The sequence below is a fragment of the Lontra canadensis genome, unplaced genomic scaffold, assembly GCF_010015895.1.
Source record: "Lontra canadensis isolate GAN:19392208 unplaced genomic scaffold, GSC_riverotter_1.0 scaffold125, whole genome shotgun sequence".
In the NCBI taxonomy this organism is placed as follows: domain Eukaryota; kingdom Metazoa; phylum Chordata; class Mammalia; order Carnivora; family Mustelidae; genus Lontra; species Lontra canadensis.
In genome coordinates this window covers 3,849,577-3,865,879 of record NW_022631119.1, presented here as the reverse complement: position 1 = coordinate 3,865,879, position 16,303 = coordinate 3,849,577, and the positions used below count along the sequence as shown (strand labels likewise).

Sequence of the window (16,303 nt, the reverse complement as noted above, 5' to 3'; positions counted from 1 at the left end):
TCAACTTCAAGTTCAGGATTTCCTCATGTAAATCAGGTCCACTGTGGACGAGGATGGATTTCTGACACACACTCTCTCTGTACCAGCAGCCAATGTGAGCGAGCCACCTGGACCCAATATTCCAGATGACTGAAATCTCATGAAAAACCCAGTCCAGAAGTACTCAACCAAGTTACTCCTGAATTTCTGACCCACAGAATCTGTGAGAGCTGTTGTGGTAAGCCATTAAGATTTGGGGAAATCTGTGACACAGCCATTGATTATTATGGAAGGCTTTTAGCCATTCATTAAATTAACAAATTGTTTAAAAGATTTTATTTTACTTATTTGACAGAGAGAGAGAGTACAAGCAGGGGGAGCAGCAGGGGGAGAGGGAGAAGAAGGCTCCCTACTGAGCAGGGAGCCAGATGTAGGACTCTATCCCAGGACCCTGGGATCATGACCTGAGCCAAAGGCTGACCCTTCACCAACTGAGCCACCCAGGTGCCCCTAAATTTAACACATTTAATTGAAAGTTCCATGCACACTGTAGGCATGAAAAATTTGAGATTCCCATTTTCTTCCTAATTTGTCATTATTTTTTAAAAATTAATTCCAGTATAGTGAACATACAGTGTTATATTAGCTTCAGGTGTACAATATAGTGATTCAACAATTCTACACACGACTCAGCACTCATCATGAAAAGTATTCTCTTAATCCCCTTTACCTATTTCACTAATCCCACCCTCCCAAGCCCTCAGAAGGGTAACCATCAGTTTGTTCTCTATAGTTAAGGGTCTGTTTGTTGTTGGTGGTGGTGGTGTTGTTTTGGTTTATCTATTTTTTCCTTTGTTCATTTGTTTTGTTTCTTAAATTCTACATATGAGTGAAATCATATGGTATTTGTCTTTCTCTGACTTATTTCACTTAGCATTATACCCTCTAGTTCTGTTTTTGGAAATGGCAAGATTTCATTCTTCTTTATCCACTCATTTATTTTTTTTAAGATTTTATTTATTTATTTGACAGAGATCACGAGTAGGCAGAGAGGCAGGCAGAGAGGCAGGCAAAGAGAGGGGAGGGGAAGAAGGCTCCCTGCCGAGCAGAGAGCCCAATGCCGGCTCCATCCCAGGACCCTGGGATCATGAACTGAGCTGAAGGCAGAGGCTTTAACCCACTGAGCCACCCAGGCGCCTCATCCATTCATTTATTGATGGACATTTTGGCTGCTTCCATAACGCCATTGTAAATAATGCTCCAATAAATATAGGGGTGCACACTTCTTTTCAAATTAGTTTTTATATTCTTTGGGTAAATATCCAGTAATGGAATTACTGGATCCTGTGGTAATTCTATTTTTAATTTTTTTAGGAATCTCCATACTGTTTTCTTCAGTGGGTGCACCAGTTTGCATTCACACCAACAGTGCAAGAGGGTTCCTTTTTCTCCATATCCTTGCCAACACTGTTTCTTGTATTGTTGATTTTAGCCATTCTGACAGGTGTGAGGTGATACCCCATTGTGGTTTTGATTTGCATTTCCCCCATGATGAGTGATGTTAAGCATCTTTTTATGTGTCTGTTGGCCATCTTATGTCTTCTTTGGAGCATATTTGTTCATATCTTCTGCTCAATTTAATACTGGATTTTTGTGTGTGTGTGTGTGTTGAGTTGTATAAGCTTTTTCTATTTTTGGACACTAACCCTTTATCGGATTTGTCATTTGCAAATATATTCTCTAATTCTGTAGTTTGCTTTTTAGTTTTGCTAATTGTTTCCTTCACTATGCAGAAGCTTTTTATTTTGATGTTGTCCCAGTACTTTACTTTTGCTTTTGTTTCCCTTCCCTCAGGGAACCTATCTAGAAAAATGTTACTATGGCTGATATCAGAGAAATTACTGCTTGCGTTCTCTTCTAGGATTTTTATGGCTTTGGGTCTCACATTTAGGTCTTTAATCCATTTTGAGTTTATTTTTAGGGTATGGTATAATAGAGTGGTCCTGTTTTCCCAACATCATTTGTTGAAGAGACTTTTCCCCATTGTATACTTTTGCCTCCTCTGTTGAAGATTAATTGACCATCTAGTTGTGGATGTACTTCTGGGCTCTCTATTCTGTTCCACTGATCCTTGTGCCTATTTTTACACCAGTACAACACTGTTTTAATTACTACAGCTTTGTAGTAGATCTTGACTTCTGGGATCATGATACTTCCAGTTTTCATCTTCTTTTTCAAGATTGCTTTGGCTATTCAGGGTTTAATTTGCTATTGTTTAGTCAAACATTCCATTAAAATGGGAGTGACACTGTAATCTTTAGAAAGTGATAAGAACTACATAATGAATTCTCTCATCTGGTGAAGACATACCTATAAAGACTAACATTCAATAATTCCTCATCAGTGTGAACTGCCTGTTTAAAAGGTCTGGGCCATGCCTAAAAGCATTATCACATTCCTTATGTTCTTAGAGCTTCAGATCTGTATGTATTCCCTGATGTGCTTTAAGGGCTGAACCATACCTGAAGGCTTTCCCACACTTCTTACACACATAGGGCTTTTCACCAGTATGAATTCTCTCATGTTGAACAAGGTTTGAAGCACGACTAAAGGCCTTCCCACATTCCTTACAGCTGTGGGGCTTCCCACCAGTATGAATTTTCTGATGTTGTGTAAGGTATCCATATATTTTAAAGGACTTCCCACATTTCTTACATTCAAAGGGTTTCTTATCAGCGTGAACACTCTGATGTGCGGTAAGGTGTGAACTACGTCTAAAGGTCTTCCCACATTCCTTACATTTAAAAGGTTTCTCATCAGTATGAATACTCTGGTGTAGGGTAAGGTTTCTGTAGAAAGTAAACGTTTTCCTACATATCATACACTCATAGGGTTTCACACCAGTATGGATTTTCTGATGTTGATTAAGATATCCATGCAAGCTAAAGGTCTTTCCACACTCTTTGCATTCATAGGGTTTCTCACCGGTGTGAGTTTTCTGATGTTGCACAAGGTTTGAGGCAGTAGTATAGGCCTTCCCGCATCCCTTACATTCAAAAAGTTTCTTACCAGTATGAATACTCTGATGTCGAATAAGATTTCTATACAAAGTAAAGGTTTTTTTACACTGCTTACATTCAAAATGTTTCATACCAGTATGAATCTTCTGATGTTGATGAAGGTATCCATATAAGCTAAAGGCCTTTCCACATTCCTTACATTCAAAGGGCTTCTCACCAGTGTGAGTTTTCTGATGTTGAAAAAGCTTTGAGCCAGTAGTATAGGCCTTCCCACACTGCTTACATTCAAAAAGTTTCTCACCAGTGTGAATATGCTGATGTCGAGTAAGATTTCTATACAAGGTAAAAGTTTTCTTACATTCCCTACATTCATATGGTTTCCCACCTTTATGAATTCTCTGATGTAGAATAAGGTATGAAGCAGTGGTATAGCCCTTTCCACATTCTTTACAATCATATGGTTTTTTACCAGTATGAACACTCTGATGTACGGTAAGTTGATGACCTCTTTTAAAGGCCTTCCCACATTTCTCACATACGTAAAGTTTCCCATCAGTATGGATCTGCCCATGTTCAATGAGGTTTGAGCGCCTACTAAAAGCCTTCCCACATTCTTGACATTTATAGGGTTTCTCACCAGTATGAATTCTTTGATGAATTCTAAGGTGTCCACCTTGACTAAAGGCCTTCCCACATTCCCAACATTCATAAGGCCTCCCTCCAGTGTGGATTCTCTCATGTTGAACAATGTGTGAAGCATAAATAAAGGCCTTCCCACAGTCCTTACATTCATAGGTTTTCTCGCCAGTATGAAATCTCTGATGTACAGTAAGCTGATAACCACTTTTAAAGTTCTTCCTGCATTCTGTACATTCATAAGGTTTCTCGCCAGTATGAAATCTCTGATGTAGGGTAAGTTGATAGTCACTACGAAAATTCCTCCCACAGTCCTTGCATTCATAGGGTCTTCTGCCATTATGAAACCTGTGATGAAGAATAAATTGAGAGCCACTACTAAATTTCTTCTGACATTTCTTACTTTTGTAGAATTTCTTGTTATATGTGCTCTGATGTTGTGAAGAAGATATATCTTTTTCGTAAGTGGGCATTTCTACATAGCTGATTACCTCACAGTGTAAATCCAAATCTGAAACAAAAGAAGAAAACAAAAAAAAAATTGTACTTCTTATACTAGAGAACATGGAACTTCTATGAGAGAAATATGAACCAACACTTATAAGGACTTAGCCAATAGTAAAATATAGTTATGAAAATTTTGAAAGGCCAAGGGTTCAGAGATGTATGTAAAGTTATGTGAGATAGTGAAGTTACTGAAATTTAGGTGTGGGCCAGAATCTTTGGCAAGCTTGTTATAAATCTGATATCCTGGTTCTGTCACAGACCAAGTAAGTTAGAATTAAGAGGGAAAAAAACCTTGGCATCTTTATTTTAAATATTTCTACCACTGATTGAAATGCAGATCAAAGGTTAAGAATTTATCCTAAGTTTCTCTAGTGTTTCTCTTTACTCTTGGAATGTCCAAACACTGACTCCTTTGCCCCTATCTCCTTTCACATTCTCTCTCTCTCTCTTTTAAGACTTTATTTATTTATTTGACAGAGAGCGACAGCACAAGCAGGGGGAACAACAGAGGGAGAGGGAGAAAAAGGCTCCCCGCTGAGCAGGAAGCCCGATATGGGACTCAAAATCCCAGGACTTTGAGATCATGACCTGAGCTGAAGGCAGACGCTTAACCATCTGAGCCACCCAGGTGGTCCCTTTCACATTCTCTCTTTCCAGCACTTAGGATATGGTACAACCTCTATCACTTGATGCTTTCTAAAGACTGTTTTGTCTGACAAGACTCCTTGGACCTGGGCACTTTATAAGCTGATCCTTCTCATCCCTTAGAAAGGGGGCACCTGCTAACTCTAAATATATCCATGTCTGTCTTTTTATGTTCTAGCACTTCATTTCTTCCACCATCCCTTTATTTCCAATTATTATAACATTAGTTCCCTTATCTGATATTCTATTTACATTTCCCCAAACTTTCCCAAGAGCAGACACAATCCTTCCTTTCTTTCATCACTGAATTACAAGGTTCTGACATAACACAGGTGCTAAGTAATTGTTTTTACTTATCTTCAGTTTGAGTTTTATTATTCCTTCTCCATTCTAAATATGTTAAATCTGTGTTGTTTTTATAATTTTTCACATCCTCTCTTCCTTTTTATTTTCCAGGCCAGCCATCCTTGTACTTCCCAGTATTTTGGTGCCTTTTCAGAAAATTCACATACATACTTGAATGAAGTAACACATTCCTTCTTTGGAGATGCTGGGGAGAATCAAGAAATTAAAATGTGAAGGAAAATCCTGGGATACCAGAGTGCCTGGGACTGTTAAAAGGAAATATCAGACACAAGCTGGAAGATGGCAATCCAGATTCAGGAAAAGACTCAGGAGTATCAGTGCAGAATGAGGGGGCATGAGTCAAGGGCAGAGTATGTGACTCAATTGTGGGATGTATGTAACAGGTGATAGGATACACAGCATGGAGTTTGCATGGTTTGAACTTTCCACAGGCACCAAAGTAGGGAGCTCTCAGGGTTTTTATCTGCTTGCCCAAAAGTGGGGCAGAGTGGTAGGGCTTGAAAGTTGCCACCAGTCAAAAATCAAAACAAGAATCAGTATCTTTATTATACTGAGGAAATAAACAGTGAAACTAGAGAAATATAACCAGACAAAAAATGAAAACAGTATATTTCAGAAGATACAATATCCAACCATAATGCCCAGAGAAAAGTTGTTACCTCAACACAAATTAAATAAACAACATATGAAAATGTTTAGAAAAAACATCAAAGCAAACCAAAGGAAAGCAGAAAGTATAAAGATAAAAAAACCCAGAATGTAATGAGTTTAGAAAAAGAAAATCAACACATAAATTCAAAAAGATATCTCTTGGGGGCGCCTGGGTGGCTCAGTTGGTTAGTGTCCAACTCTTCATTTTGGCTCAGGTCATGATCTTGAAGATCAAGCCCTGCATTGGGCTCAGAGCCAGGTCTGGAGCCTGATTCTCTCTCCTGCTCCCTGTTCCCCCCCACCTCCACTCTGTAAGAAAACAAAAAAAACAAAAAAAAAACCCCAAAACAAAACAAACAAACAAAAAGGTATCTCTTGGGGGGAAAAAAAAATCAGTGTATGATGGTACACTTCTAAACTAATGATGAAAAGAGGGGAGAAAAAAAAAGAAAAGGGGGAGAAGAAACAAAAAATTAAGGTATTAGGAGCACCTGGGTGGCTCAGTGGGTTAAGCCGCTGCCTTCGGCTCAGGTCATGATCCCAGGGTCCTGGGATCGAGCCCCGAATCGGGCTCTCTGCACAGCGGTGAGCCTGCTTCCCTTCCTCTCTCTGCCTGCCTCTCTGCCTACTTGTGATCTCTGCCTGTCAAATAAATAAATAAAATCTTAAAAAAAATTAAGGTATTATAAAAAAGTCAAAGACAAACATAGGAAAATATTGACCAAAAACAATCCTACAAAGGACAAAAGTCTGAAACAGGTTAATTTTCAGGAAATAGAAAAAAATGTCAAAAAGGCTAACAGCAACAAGTACCCTGATCATTTACACTGTCATCTCTAAATATCTATTATTATGATCACGGAATCCTTAAAGAAATGTTTAATTCCAAGAATGGGACAGGGAAGATACAAGATAATTCTCACAAATGTTGGGCCAAACATGTAAGGAAAGTTTAAAAGATTTAAGGTTTCATTAAAAAACATATGTTCCTAAGTATGAAGCTGTGTTTGGCCAACATTGTGAAAAGAAAAAGCAGAAAAAAATGATTATGTTGATTAAACATATTAAGTAAATGAAAATAGATAATGGAGGAATCAAACTGGTAGCTTAACTGAGTTTTAACAGTCCAAAACTAATTGTAAAATTCAAAACATGTTGTGTCTCTTGAAAGAATACACATAATCACCTATGTGATGTACTTCTCTCACAAATATTTAACGTGAATCCCTTGGGACAGAAAATAATTTCCAATCTACAAAAATACAAAGAGTAGAGAATAAACAAGTTGTATCATGGACAGTAGTGAGACAAGTTCAAAAGATGGCAAATTTTGCAATTTAAGAGGTCTTGTCTCTTCAAAAGTGTTAGTATCATAATATGATCTCCCTGATATGAGGAAGTAGAGATGCAACATGGGGGGGTTAAGGGGGTAGGAGAAGAATAAATGAAACAAGATGGGATTGGGAGGGAGACAGACCATAAGTGACTCTTAATCTCACAAAACAAACTGAGGGTTGCTGGGGGAAGGGGGGTTGGGAGAGGGGGGGTGGGGTTATGGACATTGGGGAGGGTATGTGCTATGGTGAGTGCTGTGAAGTGTGTAAACCTGGCGATTCACAGACCTGTATTCCTGGGGATAAAAATACATAATATGTTTATCAAAATAAATTTTTAAAAAAAGTAAAAAAAAAGTGTTAGTATCACAAAGGGAATATGTTAAATTAAGAGGGATTTCAGTGTATAATAACCAAATGGAATGCACAGTCTTGCATTGGTATACTGATTTGAACAAATCAAATTGGGCTAAATGGGGTAATAAGAATAGAACTTGGGGGGTGCCTGGGTGGCTCAGTGAGTTAAATCTCTGCCTTCGGCTCGGGTCCTGGTCCCAGGGTCCTGGAATCAAGCCCCGCATCAGACTCTCTGCTCAGCAGGGAGCCTGCTTCCCTTCCTCTCTCTCTGCCTGCCTCTCTACCTACTTGTGATCTCTGTCAAATAAATAAATAAAATCTTAAAAAAAAAAAAAAAGAACCGAACTTGGGTTTTAAAGATGAAGTAAAATAAAAATGTAATAGAAATATAAAACAAGGATCACTGATAAAGAAATCAGGTTATAAAACAGTAAGAATATGTGTCCCTTTGGTAAAAAGAAAAACATGTATAGGCGTGTGTGCATTTTATCCACTAATGTGTTACAGTGGTAGGAATCAGATATTTTAATATATATTTTAAAGATTTTATTTATTTATTTGGTAGACAGAGATCACAAGTAGGCAGAGAGGCAGGCACAGAGAGAGGGGGGAGGCAGGCTCCCTGCTGAGGAGAGAGCCCGATGTGGGGCTCGATCCCAGGACCCTGGGATCATGACCTGAGCTGAAGGCAGAGGCTTTAACCCACTGAGCCACCCAGGTGCCCCTCAGATATTTTAATATTTAAAAATTTTTTTTACCTGTCTCTATTTTCTAATTTTCTGCAATGCACATGGACGATTGCTTAATAAGGATTATTAATTTTGTGTTTACCTATTAATACAGCATGATATAAACCAAATATTGATACAATCCAAAGTCTGAGTGGAACATTTAATAAATAAAGATCTAGAACTTTGTGGCCATAAGCCACATATTGCAGAATTCAGTTCCTTTTCAGTCACAGGCAAATTACTTATAAAAACAGAACATAAACTGGGCTGTAAAGCAAGTCTCAACACATATTTCAAAGGATCAAAATCATACAGATTTTGTTGCCTGATCACAAGTATGCTAGAAATCAGTATTACAAAACCAACTAGATTATCAACATATATTGGGAAATTAAAAAGTGCTTGTAGTTGATCAACACACTAGACAAACTGTGCCCTATGATGTAACAATAATTACAAACTTTAAAAAACAATCTTTTGACTGAAAATTAAAGGCAAAAGGAACTGCACATAAGCACTACCAAGTTAGTAAATTTGTTTCTCATGGGGATGGATGATGGATGGTGGGAGCCAGTTTTCTCACTGAGAAAAAAGTTACAAATAAACAAGACAAGAAAGCTAGAATGCACCCGGAAATACTGGATGGCAGTTGGAGATATCAGTATGAGCTCATGTTTAGCTTAATGTAGATATAGACAGATAATAAAACAATTACACCTATATGTCAGTATACATGTATACATACATTTATAGCCTGGCTAGGTCCTGTAGAGGGAACAGAGGCGGTGGCATTCCAACAGCAATAAGTACACCTAGCACCCTGATCTTGGTTTCTTATTTATTTATTTACAGTTTAAAAAAAATTTTTATTTTTAAAGATTTTGTTTATTTGACAGAGATCACAAGTAGGCAGAGAGGTAGGCAGAGAGAGAGGGGGAAGCAGGCTCCCCGCTGTGCAAAGAGCCCGATGCAGGGCTTGGATCCCAGGACTCTGGGATCATGACTCAAGCCGAAGGCAGAGGCTTTAACCCACTGAGCCACCCAGGTGCCCCCGATCTTGGTTTCTAAATATTATTTTTCAATAAAAGGAAACAGGGCTCTTAGGAGAAATGGCTGATTCCAGTACCAGGGAAGAGGCAAAAAACCAAAATGAATCTGAAAATCATATCAGGAAAGAAATCCTCAAAAAACAAAAAGAATGGGGATATTAATGGACACAGGAATCAAACTAAAAGAGCTATCAGTGCCCAAAGCAAAAGAAAGAATGCAACATATAATTAGAACTCCAAGTGTAAGATAAATATGAATGAGTCCACAGTAAAATAAAAGGGAAGAGACAAATCTTTTATACAGAATTCCAGATAAAAATGTATATATATTTGGGGGTGCCTGTGTGGCTCAGTGGGTTAAGCCTCTGCTTTGGTTCAGGTCATGATCTCAGAGTCCTGGGATCGAGCCCTGCATCGGGTTCTCTGCTCAGCAGGGAGTCTGCTTCTTCCTCTCTCTGCCTGTCTCTTTGCCTACTTGTGATCTCTGTCAAATAAATTTTATATATATATATATATATATATATATATATTTTCTACCCTACATAAGCTTAATTTCCAATCCTGCACCCCTCTTCACATGGTGAGCTACACTTAGTGGGCTGCTCTAAAGAGTAAAGTATGGAAAAGGAAAAAGAGTGGAGAAAAGTCAACATCACCAGTGACGTCACACGGATGTCATGTATCCCTCATGATGTGATGAAGAGGACATTTCACTTCTGTTGCAGTCTTTCTAAAAAACCCCTATCTTCAGTCTAATCATGAGAAAAACAACAGACCCAGATTGGGGGGTATTCTGAAAGATACCTGACAGTCTCTGTTAACAGTCAAATTATGGAAAGACAAAGAAAACTTGAAAAACTGTCACAAACCAGGAGAGACTGGGAGACATGACAAATTAATACAATGTGTTACCTTGAATGGAAGGCTCCTGGAACAGAAAAATGACATTAACAGAAAAACTGGCGAAATATACAAATGGAGCCTAGAGTTTGGTTAATACCAATGTCATTTTCTTAGTTTTGACAAATGCATCTTAATGATATAAGATGTTAAGAGTGGCAGGAATCAGGAGAAGTACACACAGGAAATCTCTCTACTATCTTAGTAATTTTCCATAAATCTAGAATCAACCTAAAATAAAGTTTACCAAAAAAATTACACACCACCTCTGGGCAAAATGTTTAACCTAATGCTAATGATAAGAGGAAAACTTCAAACCCAGAACGCAGACAGACATTCCGTAAGAAAACTAAACTGGACACTACAAAGTAATCAAACTTAAAGTGGAAAAAAAAAAAAAAAAGGTAGGATAACAGTAAGATAAGAAGCCCAACACCCAAATGTAGTATAGTGTACAAATCTGGAATGGATTACGGAAATAAATTTTACAAATGGTATTTTTGGGAAAAAGCTAAAAAATTTAAATATGGACTCTATATTAGATGGCAAGGCTGAATTGCTATGATAGTCATAGTGTGACTATATAGAAGAAAGACTTTATTCTTAGGAGAGGCACAAAGAACTGTTTGAGAGGTGAAATGTAATGATTAACTGCTACTTACCATCAAATAAGCCAAGAAGAAAGGCGCATATATAGAGAGAAAAAGGTGAAATGTTAATAACCAAAGTTAAACCTATGTGAAGGGTAATTAGCTACATATATATTTTTAATATTTGCACTTGGCTTGATAATTTTTAAAAACAAAAAGCTGGGAGAAAAAGAAAATAGTTTATCTAAGGTAGTATTTTCTAAATTTCCATATAGAAATTATTTTGAACCAAATTAAAACATCTGCATCCATTTACATATAATGTAGTTAAAGTAGAAAAAATTATGTAACAGATTTAAATACATATGAGAAAGAAAACCTGAACATTGATGATCTAAACATTTATTGTAAGAAGCTAGAAAAAGAATGAAATGAAAATAAATTAGAAAGATAAAAGTACTTTTACAAAATAGTGCCCACAAATAACACAGAAGATCAATAATACCACATTTTATTTTAAAGCAATGTTACTAATGTGATTCTCTCAAAACTAATAAAGGAAAAGGAGATGGCAACAATATCCGATGCAGGAATGCCAGCTAACAGGGACACCGCTTATGGGCCATCCACACCTCACAAATGCAGTAAAATGACATCATGAAACAACCTTTTTATGTTAATTACCTGGATGAAATACATAAATATCTTTGTAGAGGAAACAGCCTCTACAAAATCAATAGACAGAAAACTTCAATAATTCTAGAATTACATAATCTAAGTTTTATTTTTTGAAAAAAAAAAAAAACAACAACTTTGTTTTTAAAGTAATCTCTACCCCCAATGTGGGGCTCAAATCCATGACCCTGAGATCAAGAGTCACATGCTCTACTCACTGAGCCAGCAAGGAACCCCAATCCAAGTAAATTTTAAAAATCATCTTCAGGGGCACCTGTGTGGCTTAGTCGGTTAAACGTCTGACTTCAGCTCAGCTCATGATCTTGGGGTCCTGGGATTGAGCCCCACATTGGGCTCCCCACTCAATGGGGAGTCTGCTTGTCCCTCTACCCTTGCCCCTGCTTGTGCTCTCTCTCTCAAATAAATCAATAAAATCTTTTTTTAAAAAAAGTGTCTGACTCTTGATTTCGGCTCAGGTCATGATCTCAGGGTTGTGAGATTGAGCTCTGTATAGGGCCCCTACCCTTCTCTGTCAACAAACAAACAAACAAAAACACCAACTACAATAGTAGCTGAAGGCCTACATGGCTTTTCTGGCATATTTCTTCAAACATTCCAAAAGGGGGTAGAAAGCACACATTCCCCTCAACACATTCATAAAGTGAATTTAATTGTTCTATCTAACCTTAAAAAGGATAATAAAAAAAGGAAGATTACAGGCTAATTTCATCATGAAACCTGAAGAAAAAATATGTTTTAAAGATTTTTCTTTTTTAAGATTTTATTTATTTATTTGACAGTGAGAGAGAGCACAAGCAGTGGTAGTGGCAGGCAGAGGGAGAGGAAGAAGCAGACTCCCCGCTGAGCAGGGATTCCCCACATGGAGCTCGATCCCAGAGTCTTGGGCTGAGCTGACCTGAGCTGAAGGCAGATACTTAATCAGCTGAGCTACCCAGGCACTCCAAAACCTAAGTAAAATATTAAAAATTCCAGCCTAACAATATTGAAAAGGGATAATGTATCAACACACCATAACCGGAACTAGACTCCAGAATTCAATCAATAAACAGAATTCAAACCAGTAACAGAACAATGGAGGAAAAAAGTCATATGATTATGTCAATAAATGCAGAAAGAATAATTCATGAGAAAAATTTTAGCAATTATGTAAAATAGAACTGCCTCTCTGTGAAAAATATTTATATAAACTTTTAAAAACACACTTAAAAAAAAAGATTTTATTTATTTGAGAGACAGCGAGAGCAAGCAGGAAGAGGGAGAGGGACCAGCAGACTCTGCACTAAGCGCTGAGCCCGACGGGGGGCTGGATCTCAGGACCTCAAGACCATGAGCTGAAATCCAGAGTCTGACACTCAACAGGCTGCACCACCCAGGTGCCCCCAAAACACCCTTGGGGAACACGGCTGGCTTAGTTGAAAGTTCATACAGTTCTTTCATTCTTTCCTTTTTTTTTTTTTTTTAGGTTTTATTTGCTAATTTGACAGAGAGAGAGATCACAAGTAGACAGAAAAGCAGGCAGAGAGAGAGGGAGAAGTAGGCTCCCCGCTGAGCAGCGAGCCCGATGTGGGGCTGGATCCCAGGACCCTGAGACCACGACCTGAGCCGAAGGCAGAGGCTTAACCCACTGAGCCACCCAGGTGCCCCAGATCATGCAACTCTTAATTCTGGTTCATGAGTTCGAGCCCCACACTGGGCATAGAGATTATATACATACATACATACATACTACATACATAAACTTTTTTAAAAATTTAAAAACATAGTCTTTTTTTAAAATTTTTTTTTAAAGATTTTATTTATTTATTTGAGAGAGAGACAGTGAGAGAGAGCATGAGAGGTGAGAAGGTCAGAGGGATAAGCAGACACCTCGTGGAGCTGGGAGCCCGATGCGGGACTCGATCCTGGGACTCTGGGATCATGACCTGAACCGAAGGCAGTCGTCCAACCAACTGAGCCACCCAGGCATCCCTAAAAACATACTCTTATTTAAGTGGAGATATCCTTATTCTTAGGAGACATATGCTTAATGATTCACCGGTACAGTCATGATACCTAAAACATGCATTCCAATACCTCCATAAACATAGTACAGAGAGAAATAAAGTAGATATGGCAAAATCTTATCAGTTGGTGATCTATGTAAATATCCTTTTCATTGTGCAGCTCTTTCAATAGTAATGAATTTTACTTTTTTTTTTTAAAGTAGGCTCCATGCCCAACATGGGCTTGAACTCATGACCCTGAAATCAAGAGTTTCATGCTCTACCAACAGAGTCAGCCAGGTGCTCCTAATTTTACTTTTTTTTTTTTAAGATTTAATTTATTTATTTGACAGTGAGAGAGATCACAAATAGGCAGAGATGCAGGCAGAGAGGTAGGGGGAAGCAGGCTCCCTGCTGAGCAGAGCCCAATGCAGGGGCTGATCCCAGGACGCTGAGATCATGACCTGAGCTGAAGGCAGAAGCTTAACCCATTGAGCCACCCAGGCACACCCTAATTTTAGAGCAAAGAACCAACTGCCTTTACTGGGTGAGTGTCCTGGGGTTTTAATTTTAGTCTTTTTCTTACAGATATAAGGAACTTTTGGTATCTTGCCTTTAAGATAGGCTAGGATGTGGATTTTGCCTAGATTTACTACTTTTTCACTCCTTTGTCCTTTTTGGAGGAAATATTAGGAGACAAGTCACAGAAGGTCATATAGACAGATAATAAGAGGGATTGCTTTTACCCGTAGAGCTAATAATGCTCCATAAGCTGTTCTAGGTCATTGAGAACAAAGGAAAACTTTCCAATTCTCTTGTAATTTTTATGAAAAAAAATTAAAATCTAAACCTGATAAGAGACATTAAAAGAAAATATGGGCCAAAATAACTTACGAATATCAAGAGAAAACATATAAAATATTAGCAGAGAAGAATCCAAGCAAACAGGAGCTCAGGGATACTTCCACAACACAAAACACACACACACACACACACATATCCTTAGTTCTAAAGCTGGTTTATCCAGACATCTCTGCCGAGATCAAGAACAAATCAAGGAACCCGACTGTCCCTGCAACTATTCAAGACTGTAGTAAAGATATCAGCCATTCAATTAGACAAGATAAATCAGAAGTAAAAAGGAGGTAAAGAAGAAATAAAATTATCCAAAAAAAGGAAATAAAATTATCACTATATCACAGATGACATAGTAGTATACCAGGATATAAAGTCAACTTACTAAAATCAAGGGTACTAATCTAAAACCAAAATTAAGAAAGAAATGCCATCTACAATTATGTTAAAAAGAATAAAATACATAGGAATAAACTGAACAAAAGAAGCCTGAGATCTATACACTGACAACTTCAAAATATTGTGGAAAGAAGTTAAATACCTAAATAATAGGCGAGACCTCTCAGGTTCATGAAAGGCAATGCTGTTAAGATTATAATGTTTCACAGACTGATCAACAGATGCAATGAGATCCATATCAAAATGGCAACTGCTTTTGTTGCTGAAAATGACAAGCTGATTATTATGGAAATATAGGAGACTCCAAAAGGCCAAAATGATCTTGAAAAAAAGAAAAAGAAGAAAGAAAGAAAAGAACAAAGTAACAGTACCCACACTTCCTGATTTCAAAACTTACTACTGTGGTACAATAAATCAAGACAGTGTGGTGCTGGCATAAAGACAGATATATAGATCAATGGAATAGAATTCAGATAATAAAAATCTCCATTTATGATCAATTCATTACTGAAAAGGGAGCCAACAAAATTCAGTGAAGTCATTTTAGCAACAATGAAGGAATAAGTGGATATTCATGTACAAAAGAATGAAGTTGGAACTTGACACCCTACAGCACATATGAAAATTAACTCAAAATGGATCAAAGGCCTAAATGTCATAGCTAAAACTGGGAACTTCTTAGAAAAACACATAGCAGTAAATTTTTGAGACCTTGGATTATACAATGATTTCTTAAGTTTGATACCAAAATCAAAGCAAAAATAATAATGGAATAGAATATTATTCAGCCAGAATAAAAGAATGAAGTTGATATTACATTGATGAATCTCAAAAGCATTATGAAAGAAGCCATTCACACAAGTCTTCATGTGTATGATTCCATGTATATAAAATACTCCTGATAGTCAAATCTACAGACAGAAAGCAGACTATGAGAGTAGGGTGTACAGAGTGACTGCTAATGGGTATCAGATTTCTTTTTGGGATGATGGAATTACATACTGGTGATGGCTGCACAAAATTGTGATTATATTAAAACCCTGACTTGTTCACTTTATTTTCTTAAAGATTTATGTATGTATGTATGTATGTATGTATGTATGTATTTATTTGAGAGGGAGAGAAAAAGAGTGAGTGCCCATGAGCAGGGGGAGGGGCAGAGGGAAAGAATCTCAAGCAGACTCCCTGCTGTGTGGAGCCCCATGCAGGGCTTGATTTCATTATGCTGAGATCATGACTTGAGCCAGTATCAAGAGTTGGACGGACGCTCAACCGGCTAAGCCACCCAGGTGCCCCAGACTTGTTCAATTTTATAGAATGATTTTATGTTATATAAGTTATATACCAATAAACCTGTTGAAAAAATTGAGTCTTCCTATTGTAAAACCATAACTAGGTAAAGGACAAAACAGTAGATAAAATGTGATTTATGACAGTAAAGAACAAGATTAAATATTTAGGAAAAAAAATTAGTAAGAAATATGTAAAACCCATTTCAGAAAAATTTTAAACACTCCTGAAAGATATATAAGTAGCCTCAAACACAGGGAGAAACAACCCCTCTTCTTGGATAGGAAGACTTAATGTTATAAATTAAGAGACTTAA

At 37.5% G+C, this 16,303-nt stretch overlaps 1 protein-coding gene across 7 annotated transcripts in view; it reads right to left on the bottom strand.

Annotated features, from left to right (window-relative positions):
- Positions 1-2,032: 2,032 nt before the first annotated feature.
- The window catches only part of LOC116857634 (zinc finger protein 573), a 32,225-nt gene continuing 17,954 nt past the window's right edge, over positions 2,033-16,303 (bottom strand). For 6 of the 7 annotated variants that reach the window (XM_032841893.1, XM_032841894.1, XM_032841895.1 and 3 more), the window contains one exon: positions 2,033-4,146. In XM_032841893.1, the coding sequence (XP_032697784.1) occupies positions 2,447-4,146 (1,700 nt within the window). In that variant the 3' untranslated portion in view covers positions 2,033-2,446. Of the gene's footprint in view, positions 4,147-14,839; positions 14,973-16,303 lie in introns of those variants that run through there. The other variant, XM_032841896.1, reaches the window with a different exon arrangement.